This window comes from Zerene cesonia, chromosome 6, assembly GCF_012273895.1.
Source record: "Zerene cesonia ecotype Mississippi chromosome 6, Zerene_cesonia_1.1, whole genome shotgun sequence".
NCBI classification, from domain to species: Eukaryota; Metazoa; Arthropoda; class Insecta; order Lepidoptera; family Pieridae; genus Zerene; species Zerene cesonia.
In genome coordinates, this window is record NC_052107.1 from 1,795,038 (window position 1) to 1,808,777 (window position 13,740).

The 13,740-nt window shown below is 33.2% G+C and overlaps 3 protein-coding genes across 3 annotated transcripts in view; 2 read left to right on the forward strand and 1 right to left on the reverse strand.

The window, feature by feature from the left end:
• The first annotated feature begins 685 nt into the window (after positions 1-685).
• On the forward strand, positions 686-2,679 carry LOC119840401 (ribulose-phosphate 3-epimerase). Its single transcript, XM_038366997.1, has 4 exons — positions 686-1,083; positions 1,533-1,640; positions 1,925-2,146; positions 2,453-2,679. The coding sequence occupies exons 1-4, from the start codon at positions 847-849 to the stop codon at positions 2,555-2,557; spliced, it is 672 nt and encodes a 223-aa protein (XP_038222925.1). The 5' UTR covers positions 686-846; the 3' UTR covers positions 2,558-2,679.
• Positions 2,678-4,363, reverse strand: LOC119840399 (putative methyltransferase C9orf114). Its single transcript, XM_038366996.1, has 3 exons — positions 3,675-4,363; positions 3,293-3,565; positions 2,678-3,083 (listed from the first exon to the last, which is right to left on the reverse strand). The coding sequence occupies exons 1-3, from the start codon at positions 4,226-4,228 to the stop codon at positions 2,693-2,695; spliced, it is 1,218 nt and encodes a 405-aa protein (XP_038222924.1). The 5' UTR covers positions 4,229-4,363; the 3' UTR covers positions 2,678-2,692.
• A 458-nt stretch (positions 4,364-4,821) lies between these two features.
• Positions 4,822-13,740, forward strand: part of LOC119840363 (bifunctional purine biosynthesis protein ATIC) — a 10,923-nt gene continuing 2,004 nt past the window's right edge. Inside the window, exons 1-10 of the mRNA XM_038366948.1 lie at positions 4,822-5,006; positions 6,039-6,141; positions 7,012-7,228; positions 8,033-8,308; positions 8,974-9,086; positions 9,921-10,144; positions 10,351-10,599; positions 10,971-11,192; positions 11,440-11,617; positions 12,331-12,494. Of these exons, the coding sequence (XP_038222876.1) occupies positions 6,120-6,141; positions 7,012-7,228; positions 8,033-8,308; positions 8,974-9,086; positions 9,921-10,144; positions 10,351-10,599; positions 10,971-11,192; positions 11,440-11,617; positions 12,331-12,494 (1,665 nt within the window). The 5' untranslated portion in view covers positions 4,822-5,006; positions 6,039-6,119. The remainder of the gene's footprint in view (positions 5,007-6,038; positions 6,142-7,011; positions 7,229-8,032; positions 8,309-8,973; positions 9,087-9,920; positions 10,145-10,350; positions 10,600-10,970; positions 11,193-11,439; positions 11,618-12,330; positions 12,495-13,740) is intronic.

Here is a 13,740-nt window from a genome sequence, read left to right on the forward strand (position 1 = left end):
TTTATGGGCGGTGGTGATCGCTTACCATCAGGCGAACCACCAGCTCAGCTGCCCGCTATGACATAAAAAAAAAGAAAAAAAAATATTATACTCTGCTAGGAAGTGAACGTGTTTTCGTATGCAAAAAAGGCTTAGGGGTTCTAAATAACTTAATATACCATCGGGATTTCGTTAGGTCGTCTCTAATGCTGGTTGTACAGAAACATAAATAACCTTTTTTGTCCTAAAAAATAAGTGCGATAGCACATTATTTCCAGTATGATGTTTAAAAATAGGTACCCACAACTAATATATTGAAGCATATCGTGATCATATATTTTTCTCTAGGTCTCTCTTTCTTTTTTTTTAATTTCATCTCATGTACCGCTACCTACTCAAATATCGTATAAACTTAATATGTATCCCAACAAATAATTTTATGTTATATATAATATAATATTTTATATTATGTTATAATTTAAAATTGTAACATTAATTATATTATTTATTTGTTCTTGTTTTGTTTTATGTATAAATCACACACAATTACTTTTATTTATAAATATTTTTCTAATACCTTATCTTTTTCTATTTTTACCCGAGTAAGGTAACCTTCGACTTCCCTCTGGCAAAAAGTCTACGCTAATAGCCATAATCGTGAAAAAAAAAATCACTTTGACAGTTGACTTTTGCGTTTTGACCTCTTATGACCGTTTCTGGTTTTGACAGTGCTTAGCAGTATATAAGTATGTAATCTATGGTGCTTAGTGTTAAAACTTAAATCTGAAAGCGGAATTAAAACTTTTATTTGTACATTATACTTCGTAAATTCAATATCCAACACAATAAAGACAACCGAAAATAATAATGAGTCGCCATTTAAAAGCTTTAATTGGGCCGTCTATTCTTAATTCAGATTTATCCAAACTTTACGAGGAATCACAGAAATTGTTGGACAATGGTGCTGATTATTTACATTTAGATGTAATGGATGGACAATTTGTACCTAACCTTACTTTCGGCCATCCAGTTGTAAAGTGCCTCCGGAACAGAATAAAAGATGCATTTTTTGAAACTCATATGATGGTTTCTAACCCTGAACAGGTAAAAGCAAAAACATTATAAGTGCGAAGAACTATTTAAATACAATCATCATTTCTGATTAATACTCTGTTATATGAATTTTTTATGTTAACATAATATTGAACTGAAATATTATATTCTATTGTTCAAATATGTGGGCTTCCCTGGGATATTACCATAAAAATAAGATTTAAAATACATATATTTTCTTCATTTTGGTTTTGTAAGTTCACCATAAAACTAACCATATTTTTAAATTCAAGATAAATAAGTATATTTTTGCCAGAACATTTTAAAATGTACAATATATATGTATAATGTACAATATTGCATATTTTAATGAATTCAACAATGCAGTGAAAAACATTATAAGCATATAAAGAATAAGCACTGCAGAATGGCACTAAGTCAGAATGTGCTCTGGTGTTTGATATTATGAAATAACACAAAATGAATTACAACTTGTACAGTGGATTTCACCAATGGCCGATGCTGGAGTTAACCAGTATACATTCCACATAGAGCCCGTAAATAATGTGGAAGACATTTGCAGGAAAATAAAAGAAAGTGGCATGAAGGTTAGAGAAAACATGTATTGTTTATGTTTTTAATTTATAATAAAATAAAACACAGACCTTTTAACCTTCAAGTTACCTATCACTCAATAAGTTTCATTATTTTCTTTTACCTTTAATGTAACAGAATTAGATTTTCAATAGGCACTCATTAAGTTATGATTTTACTTAATAAAATTGCTTTTAAACTAAATATGAAAGTGTTTGAAATGCTAATGAATTGAAGTTATAAATATTCACAGAAAATTTCTTCCTTAAATGACTTAACATTTCTGTATATATTTCAGGTTGGTGTAGCTATCAAACCTGGCACACCTGTGTCAGAAGTAGAGAAATATATTTCTGTAGCGGACATGGTTCTCATAATGACAGTGGAACCTGGTTTCGGGGGCCAGAAGTTTATGGAGGACCAGATGGAGAAAGTTCGTTACTTGCGAGATCAATACCCTCTTTTGGATATTGAAGTGGATGGGGGGGTTGGTCCTGCTACTATAGGATGCTGTGCTAGTGTAAGTCATTCTATACTAGACCCTTATGTTGGCTTCACCTGGGTTTACTCATGTTTAGAAATTAAATAAAATCTTTGTTAAGCAGTAAAAAAGTTAACAATAACATTGATCACACAGTTATATATATAGAAATATGTTTATCCATAACTAGCTGATCTGGCTAATAAGATAATTACATAAAATTCCATAAAAATCAGTCTAGGCGTTAGAGGAGTATGAAAACTAACAAGAACATGTAACACAAGAATTTTATATACAGTGATGTATATAAGAGAATAAGTTTTAAATCTTACAATCTACTTACAGGCTGGAGCAAACATGATTGTATCAGGGACTGCTGTTATTGGGTCAAAAGATCAAGCCGCAACTATCAAACTATTGAGAGATACAGTACAGAAGGCCATTCTGTAATAGCTCGTACCAAAGTTATAAAATAAATCGAATGTTATTGTTAAGTACTTAGAGTACACATTCCTATAAGCAGTCTTCCGTTTTGATAAGTTATGGTTTAATAAAAATTTAGATTTTTACATTTTTTATTTTTATTTAATCAAATTTACTTAAATCTATTTTATTAGCAACTGCATTTGTATTGTCAACCTTTTGTGGAGGGAATATGGAACTGGTAGCAATTCCTGTGTCTTTAAATAGCATTGGAGCATTTTTAGCTTTTAATTTTGTTTGTAGGCTTGTGAGGGCTATTAGAATCGCTTCCTCAGTACGTATTGTTCTGGAACCCTGATTGGGAAGCACATTTACATAGTGGTTGAAGAGTAAACTGGCATCATTGACTTGTAACTGTTCATCACTTTCCAATGCAGCTTCTATACCATGTAGGCCTCCAAAAACTATTAATGCATGGTTGTAGCCCACCTGCTTTTCAGGCATATCATCTATTGGCTTCCCTTTATCTGATGTGCCAATAGTAAGGTCATATCTAAAAAATATTTTATTAACTTTAAACACAGTTAATTGTGAGTCATATTATTTCTGATGCACTTTAATGTTAATAGAGGATAATTTCCCTTAAATTGATCATTTACTGTGGACTTAAGGACATATTTTCAAAATAGTAATATATAATAATTATAACTTTTGCCTAAAATACAAAGCTTAAATAACACAACCTAGAAGGAATTTACTTACCCATCTTTATAAGGGCACTGTGTGAAAACTTGACTCAGACTGTTGGCAATTCTAACTGTATACCCCCAATATACTCCAGTTTCAGCCCTTGGTGTTGCCAGACTGACAATCTTCCCTTTCAACTTCTTACTACCCTCAGGTGTAGGTAACATGCGGACAGTGACCCTTATGCCTGGATTGAGTAACTTATCTGTTGAAACATCTTTCAACAAACCCACATTAACTTGTGATCCTTTTCCCGGCTTTACCTTCTTGTTCATTGTTATTCCCTCCCTGAAAAATGTTGATTTTTTTAAATCTTTGTGCAAAATCACATTACATATAAACATACCAATTAAAATAATGTATAATTGTTTTCAGTAATTAAACTTTTTTAGCTCACCTAAATTTAAAATCATTAGACATTCTCAAATGATGAGGTGCATCAAGAGGATTTAAAAGTCCAGCAAATTCCAAATCTTTATGAATTGGAAAAAAGTGTTTTCGTAAATATTGTGGGCATTCTAAATACTGCAAAATCCTGGCGAGTTGTACGCAACTTTTTCGGGCGACTATGACACCATCAGCATCTTCTAATTTGGATTTTTTCGTATTTAATTGGTCTCCAATATCATCGAACACTATCACCTCGTCCACGCAAAACACACAAGCCGCGCGGGCTATTTGACCAGCTAAGTACGTTCGCAACTCCGCTGATTGAGCATTCTCCAGTATAGAACCCGGCACCGCTATACTTATAGTGGAAATCTCAGCATACTTCTTCTCTTTCTCCGTTTCTTCTTTAACTTTTTCTTCTAATTCTTTCTCTAATAAAACCCTTTTTTCCCTCTTCACAATCTTCTCTTCATTTCGCTGACGCTTAAGAGCTTTTCTTTCTTGATTTATTTCGCGCCAACTTTTACCTGGCGGCTTGGTAGGCACTAGAGGTTGTTCCATTATTATTGAAGCTTAATTATTTGTTTTGTTGAAGTTGATAGATCGATTAAAAATAATCTTTAGAAGAAAAACACATGTTAGCTCAAAAAATCAACATAAATCAGCATGCATTTTATATGTCAAAGTCAAACGGCCACAGATGAAGTAATATATCAAACGACTTTGACAAAAAAATTCTGAATTTCTTTAATTCGCAATAGAAATTATATATAATAGTACATACTAGAAGAAAGACATTTAGAAAGGCCTATAAAAAACAATGTGGGCTCTGATAAGATGGGAATAGGTTTGAAATATTTAAATAAATATATTTAGACTTAAAAGAAAGACTACCTACTTAACAAACTGGAGTATATGTGCTAAATAACTAATAGAAATCCTTTATACCTAAACGATTAATGTCATAGACATCCAATTTCAATTACTGTTTTGTATAATCCTTTTCATGTCTACCTAAACTATGGAATCATATGAATTAAATAATACTGGCAATATTATAATAGGCATGAAGTCGACAACGTCCCGTGTCCGGATTCCTTCCGTGGCAATATTCTACAGTTACGTCCACTGTCAATTGTCATTTGTCAGTTGTTACATGGAAGAGCGCTTCTGCCATAATACATTGTATATTATATATTTATATCATATACGACAGCTCCAGCCTCCATGTGCTGTGTGTCAATTGTTTTATAATTGTCAAATAACTGTTTACTGTATTGTTTATACTACTAGTTTCGCATATTTTATTTATTCTTAGTTGCTTACTTTGTTTCAAGAGGTAAGTTACATACTTCTAGCTTTATCAATATGCAGTCAAAACTTAAATAATCTTAAACACTCCGTATATTAAAATTCCGGTTAGCCGATTTACATATAAATATATTTATTTTGTTGTTATTTTATTGGAAACTTTGGTTTCCTAGAAATAATATGATTAGTAGCGATAACTAGATAATTTTTTAAAAGCCTCAGAGTATTTAAATATTCCATCATTAGTTACAGTGCTTTCTAACCTGTTTGTGTCTCGAAGATTTGCTATATGGAGTTCGCCTTTCTAATAAGATTCTAACAACCCAATCTTTGGTTGTCTTAAGTTTAAGTAATGTCACCAATATAATTAAATACATATGAAGAAAATATATATAGTCATTCAATTATTTGGATAGTACAACTAGTTAAGAATCACACATTGCAATTAAATCTACCAGGATTTATTAAGTCTGGCTTTTTATTTAGATTGATTTACAGGAGTGATTTTTATATGATGATTCAAATATTATAATGAACTGTTAACAGTTTATTAATGGAAACATTGTATGATATTAAAAAATTCAAAGAATGTTATTCTTTAATATATTTATATTATTTATAATGACTAACAAATATGTTCTATTTTAATAAAACATTGTAAAAATATATGTGTTTAATTTTTTTTTATCTAATTTTAATTTTAACAGCACTTGATAAGTTATACATCAAAGGTCAAATATTGTTATTTTCTTCGGCTTGTTGTTGTGTCAGTGACATAGAGGTACCAACAATTACGTCAGTATTTTCATCATTTAAAGTAAAGATAGGGCTGCCACTCACAATATAGAATATAGAATTCCATTGTGCCTCGTTTGTTGTGCCCTATATTGTACTCGCCGAATCCAAGTCTTAATTGGATTATGACTGTTTATCTCTTGATATGGAAATAGGGTTATATTATAAAACATATGGTTAATTAAAATCTTAATTTATAAATTTATAATCTTTTATTTCAATTGTTATTTTGACAACCCTAATTTGTTTGTTATTTTGTTATCAGAACCCCTGCAAAAGGTCAAGTGATATTGAACTTGCTGTTATATTTAGAGATCAGTTGAAATTTATCAATTGAACTATAAACATGGCTGCTAATGGAAAATTGGGTAAGCATAAAATATGTTAATAATTCTTGTAATTTAAAATCTGACAAAATATAATTTTATTTATAATTTATGATTATTTTATTTCAATTGTGATAAATTAGATGGGTATAGTATGATAATATTACGCAAATGGCAAAACGTGAAATCCATAAAAATGGATCAGTTATTTTCATAAACAAGCTTCTTGACTACTGGAATAATGTAAGTTTCTGTACTAAGTTACAAATGTAACACAGACTACAAGCAAGGCTGGGGCAAGCTGCTAGTTTTATAATAAACTGAGTTATAACAAAACTCTTGCATATTATGCAAGAGTTTGGCAAGTTTCCAATGTGTAGTAATGAGTAAAACATATTTCATAACTAATCAATTCAATGACCTATAAAAAAATTCTAATAATTAAACAGGTAAATGCCACAAAAAATGTATTAAAAACTGCATTTATTGTATGTATTACTGTTGAATAAGATTATTAAGTATACAATTTACTAATTGTATGTTTACTTCAATTTAAAATTGTGATCACTCACAGAAATTACTTGAAATGAAAAACTGTCTTTTTATGCTATACAATATCTCACAGGAAAATTATTTCACCAAGATAGTATAGTATTTTTTTTTCAAACAATTTAATTAATAATCAGGTTGGGAAATCTTAACTCTGGTTTCACAGCTTGCTAATTATTTTATTCGTTTAGTCAGTATACAACTAGTGCTACGCCCTGGTTTTATCCGTAGAATTTTTTTTCTCTTCGAATGCTTTTATTGCAATAAAATAAAAATAAGAATTAGGAAAACCATGTTAGACTAGTAAGTTAGTTAATTTTAAAGATGTTTGTACAGTTATTTATTATTATATCATTATTCTAGCACTTTTAAGTGTCTCTGACAAGACTGGCCTCCTGCCACTCGCGAAATACCTGTCTGAGATCGGTCTCAACCTCGTTGGTAGCGGTGGCACTGCTTCAGCACTGCGCAGTGCTGGTCTGAAAGTGCTCGATGTGTCGGACATTACGGGAGCCCCGGAAATGCTGGGGGGCCGAGTTAAATCCTTGCACCCGGCAGTACATGCAGGGATTTTATCAAGGTACTAGTTTGCCCTGAATTAATATGGAATAGAAAAACACTGTAAATATATCCCATCCATACACCTTCTATTGGCAAAAGAATTGTTAAAATTATTTTCATTTAATTAAATTCGAGTTCATTGTAACATAAAGTATCCTTTTTCATAAAAAGATATACCTATCAGTTTGTGTGTAGCTAAGGTTATATGTATACATACCTAACTACACACTGGGTGCTTAGACTTGAACATAATGGAGTTTTGAGTTTTGTAAAATTACAAAATGATTAAACAACTCACACTTCTAAGATAAGACGGTTTAATACAACATTCATTTGTTATTGATTCTCAAAAGGGTATTTGATATAGAGATTATACTGATGGTAAAAGGACCACAACCGCATATAAACATTTGCAGGGGTAGAGCCTCATCAATTACGTTGCCCATTTTTAAGTGATAAGGAATAAAGAAAAAATTTACTACTGGATAAAGGAATGGAGTAAGAGTAAGGAAAAGGATAAGGTTTTATATAAGATATCATATAAATCAATACTCTTATCCTATATATATTCATCATAAAAAATTGTATTGGTCTACTATATAAAAATAAGGCGGGTTTTCCTTCCTGACGCTATAACTCCAGAACGCACCAACCGATTTCCACGGTTTTGCATTCGTTGGAAAGGTCTTGGGCGTCGTGAGGTTTATAGCAAAGAAAATTCAGGAAAAATTTCAACAGAAAAGCGGGAAAAACGAAGCCATCTGGTGGCGAAACGGAGTTCGCGGGGTTTGCTAGTATCTTATAAATGTTTTAAATGTTCCAGGCTCACGGACTCCGACCAAGCTGATATGAAGCGTCAGAACTACGACATGATCAGCGTTGTAGTCTGCAATCTGTACCCATTTGTCGAGACAGTATCCAAACCAAACGTGACCATAGCTGATGCGGTAGAAAATATAGATATCGGAGGGGTAACTCTATTAAGAGCTGCGGCTAAGAATCACGACAGAGTGACTGTTATATGTGACCCAGCTGATTATGATGTGGTTATTGATGAGTTGAAGAAGAACGCTGATCGGCAAACGTCTCTGGAGACTAGGTGTGTATGTGAAAGAAAGTTTTGTTAGTTACAATATTATAAGTCAAAAACGGCTGAACCAATTGCTACTCTGCTTACTATACTATAACTGCCTGGGCAGGACTGGGGTGAAGAGGCAGTAGTTTATATATTATCTTATTTATTACTAAACACTAAAGTATTTGAACTAGCTTAACTTAATAAAGATATGCTAGTTTTATCAAAATGTGTTCTGTATTAGTAAAGTAAAGAGGTACAAGCAACTAATTTAAACATATATATTATATAGAGGCTGTAGGAAGTAAAACTTACAAGACAGAGACAAACATAAGTTTTAGTTGTTTTTTAAATGTTTTATTATTATTTATTTTATATTTTATGATTTTACATAAGATTTTAAATATAACACGCAGTTATAATACTTCACACTAATATAATAAATGTGAAAGTTTGCTTGTTTGGATGTTTAGCCGACAATCGCGCTGAAATTTCTGAACGGATGTTGATGTGTTTGATATACAGACAAAGTATGAGCTGACTTGGGTAATGGGATACTTTTTAACCAAATTAAATGCTCCCTTGGGATAAAACAAGAATTCCGATATCCGGGCGGAGCCGGGACGAGCGTCTAGTTTTCTATATATAAAAGTAAAAAAAGATTTTGATTTATGTTTTTTTTTGTTTAGGCAAAGACTAGCTCTGAAGGCGTTCACTCACACATCGCAATACGACACCGCCATTTCGGACTACTTCCGTAAACAATATTCCGCCGGTAAATCTCAGTTAACACTCAGATATGGTAAGATTGTATTGATATATTTAAAAAAATATATATTAAAATAAAATATATAATTTATTTATTTTTAAATGTAAGTACTTAATATAAAATGCCTACCAAAGCCATCACTAGTAAGGTCTCAACTAATATACAAATTCAACTAAAATGTTACCAGCATAGTATAGCACATATGTAGTATATATAATTATACACTCTTATACATCCATGGGTTTTTCCAGAAGAATCGATGAAAATACTTTTGTTATGGGCTATTAACAATTAATGTACTTAAAATTTTCCTTTTTGAACATTTTATAACATTTCTTTATTGTTCAATAGCTGCCAGATTGTCAAAATGGTAAGATGTCTACCAAATGTCATAAGAAAATTTTATCTACAGAAAATGTATGTTAAAATAAAGAGTAATATTTATTGTAATGTATAATCAATAACTCTGATAAACAGTTTTTTAATGTTGAAAAACATTACAACACAAATATAATTGATTGATAAATTTATGTTATGGGTAGATTTAATAGCAACTAATACTTTTTTTATGTCAACTAGTAGTTTTTCACATTTTTTAAAATTCATTAATATTTATGTGACTAAACTGTTTATTTACTATTAATGGAACTTGATATCACTTCAATAAATATCAAATGCAACATTTATGAATAATATTTAACGCTTATGTATCTCACCATTTAAATCTTCGCCTATCTTCCTTCAAGAATAGCCAAATTGTTCTTTAACATACTCAATTTTAGTGTGATAAACGAACAGTAATTGATTGTTTTATGTTTTATATTGTTTTCATGTAATAAATAATAGGAAATACTTTCTATTTCATAGGCATGAACCCCCACCAAAAGCCGGCCCAGGTATTCACAACACAGGACAAACTTCCACTAACAACTTTGAATGGGTCGCCTGGGTTCATTAACCTCTGTGATGCGTTGAACGCATGGCAATTAGTGTACGAGCTCAGTGCTGCATTGGGGTTGCCAGCTGCGACCAGCTTCAAGCATGTCTCGCCCGCTGGAGCGGCTGTGGGGCTGCCATTGTCAGAGGAGGAAGTGAGTTAAATGAGTATATTTTTTTTATCGTTTTATTCACAACTGAGACCGTTAATGTATAATACTCTCGTAAAACTAAAGATAACAATGTTATATATAATGTTTTCCCTTATTATGTATGTAAATTATTTCCTTGTAAATTTTAATACTAAACATTTTAAAAGTTTCGTTGTATTTTTTTATACATATGCAATTTATTCCATTAGGCATCAGTGTGCATGGTCAGCGATTTACTACCGAAACTCACGCCGCTAGCGTGCGCGTACGCAAGAGCACGCGGCGCGGACAGAATGAGCTCGTTCGGCGATTTCATAGCCATTTCCCACGTTTGTGATGAGGTCACAGCCAAGATAATAAGTAGGGAGGTGTCCGATGGTATTATCGCTCCAGGCTATAGCAAAGAGGCGTTGGATATATTGAAGAAGAAGAAGGGTGGCAATTATTGTGTTCTGCAGGTGAGTCATTAGGCTGGAGTGGAGTGATCTGATAGCAAAAGAGAGGGGGGGAGGGGTTATAAGGGACATACATAGGGACAGATGGAAGCGGCTTACTATGTAGTAATAAAGGGAAATAGATCCATTGAAATTTATTAAAATATATGTTATATGCTATAAAAATATTATGTAATTTTGCACATATTACTTGAATCATTCAAAATTATTTTGTATCTACAAATTGCTTGTAATACTCGTACAGATAGATGAAACAAGAAAAAGCTTATGTTATTTTTTCTCGGTTATTATATATCAATTGCTATAAAAATAAAGTAGTATGTTGAAAACTAAAAAAAAAAATTAATTTGAATAATGTTTTATTATTATACCAGATGGACCCCAGCTATACGCCGGAATTGATGGAACAGAAAACCATCTTCGGCCTAACCCTAGAACAGCGCAGGAACGACGCGAAAATAACAACGGAATTATTCAAGAACATTGTGACAAATAATAAGAGTTTGCCAGAAAACGCCATTAGGGATCTGATTGTGGCAACTATCGCATTGAAGTACACGCAGAGCAATTCCGTGTGTTTCGCGAAAGATGGCCAGGTATGTAACAGAATACAACTTCATCTTTATATTTTCCTTAATAAATTTAAGCATAGTCTACTCTAGTCGAATTCTAATTATGTACATTTCCAGTGATCAGGCTTGATATCGAATTTGGACACAATAATTTTGTATCCAAATCTTATTATAATACTGATACACAGCACGCGGCCGATCTCATCTAGCCAATGTGCATTCTGAGCTCTAGGCGCATACACTCAGGTCGCAATTTGCTTTGTCGCGGCAGGTGGTGGGCATAGGCGCGGGCCAGCAGTCGCGCATCCACTGCACGCGGCTGGCGGGCGGCAAGGCGGCGCTGTGGTGGATGCGGCACCACCCGCGCGTGCTCGCTATGCGCTTCAGGGCCGGCGTGACCCGGGCGATCCAGGCCAACGCGATCGACAACTACGTGAGCGGCACTGTTGGTGAGATTATTGAGTATATCTACTTTCGTATAATATATATTAGTCACTAGCGGTCCGCCCCGGCTTCGCCCGTGGTACATATATAGCCTTCCTAAATAATGGGCTATGCACTGAAAGAATTTTTCAAATCGGACCACTAGTTCCTGAGATTAGTGCGTTCAAACAAACAAACAGACAAACTCTTCAGCTTCATAATATAAGTATAGATAACAACTCTCTTTACATAGCCAGCACTAGTCAAAATATAAATAGGACCACATGGAAGGCACCAGCTCTCAAACGAAATAGGAATCAAGAAAATTGATTCGTCCAAACGAAAGTTGTGAGGTAATAAAGCCAAGGCCAAATAAAACGTTTGGTAACCTCCTTTTTTTTAAGTTGCTTCAACAACACGTATGATTTCATGAGTATAAATAGAAATTAATTTTTATTTATAATACACTTTTTTTTCTTTCAGATATCGACATTGTATAGATTAAAAATGTAATATAAACATATTTACACTGTCAACTTACAAGCAAACATGATTCTCTATAGTTCGTATCTATAATCTATGTTATTACATTCATTTTATAAAGAGAAACCTTTTCTCAGATATTTATGTTTGATGGATGGACATGGTCACTGTATAATATAAGATAGAGTATCTTTATTAATGTAGGTAAAGAACAATAAACAACAACGACATAACCTATAAATTTGGTACGCCACAGGATCAGACCTCCCCCTCGACCAATGGAACGGTCTGTTCGAGGGAGCAGCGCCAGCGCTCCTCACGGAAGCGGAGAGGAGTGAGTGGCTCAGCAAGCTGGACAAAGTGGCGCTAGCTTCGGACGCTTTCTTCCCGTTCAGAGATAATATCGATAGGGCTGCGCAGGTTTGTGGTTTTTAACAACAAACGGACATCAAAGTTTAACATTTTTTTCTTCATATGTTAACTTTGAGGGAAAAGAAGGATGGTAGTTCGCAAACAGTTCAATATGTGCGGAAACAACTATTATTAAAATGTTATTTATCTAAAATATACTAATTACTTTTTTTCGTGGGTAGAAGCTAAATAAGAAAGACGTGCTTTTGTTCTGCTCTTAAAATTTTAATTTACGAAAATTATTTACTTAACTAATTTATCATAAAAACTATATGTGTTAAACAGTGATTTTGCCTACCAGTGTCCTTATAAAAATATCCAAGTTATTTCTTGCACTATACTCTCATAACTGAACAGTCACATTATGGAGTCTATCAAGCAATGCATGGAAGATATGACTGCTAATTTTAATAAAAGGATGGCAGAGTTCCAGCGGGATTTATCAAATAACCATAACCCAGCCACTAGCAGTCCCACTTCCAGACTTGCGTCGGACTTTGAAACCTTCCGCAACTTTGTGATTGCTTCACTTCAGTGTTTACAAACTCAAATCAATATGTTATCAAAACTTCTTGACCAGCAGGAGATGCGTTCGCGTAGAAAGATCTTATTGTTCCATGGTGTGACGGAAAATGGTAAAGAAGATTTAAGTTCTATTGTCACAGACATCATATCACAAAAACTAAACATTACAACAATGAATAAAGATGCCATCAGTCACTGCAACCGCTTAGGTCATATTAGTGGCGTTAAGTCTAGACCTATTTTAGTTAAATTTCATGATAGCCAGTTTCGAGACAGTGTCTGGCTTGCAAAGACACGTTTAAAAAACTCTGGAATTACTATATCTGAGTTCTTAACTAAAAGTCGCCACGAAGCTTTTATGGCTGCAAGGGACCGTTTTGGTGTCTCTCACTGCTGGACCAGGGACGGCTTCATATTTATAGCAGCTCAAGATGGCTCCAAACACCGCATCGTATGTATTTCTGACCTGGATGCTATATCATCGTGTCCTGTTGCACCAGTTAACACTCGTGAGCAAGCAGCAAGTGGTCGAGATGCACAGAAATATGCCAAGGCAATACCAGCTGCCAGGTCTAAGAGACTTTTAAAAGTGAAGTAACTATTTAAGTTTATTATTTCCCTTTCCAAACAAATGTATTTTTCTTTTTTTTTCTTTTTTTGGTGCTTTAATGTCCCAATTCTCTCAATTATGTGTTTTAATGTAAGTATTCCTAAATGTAATATGTAATTA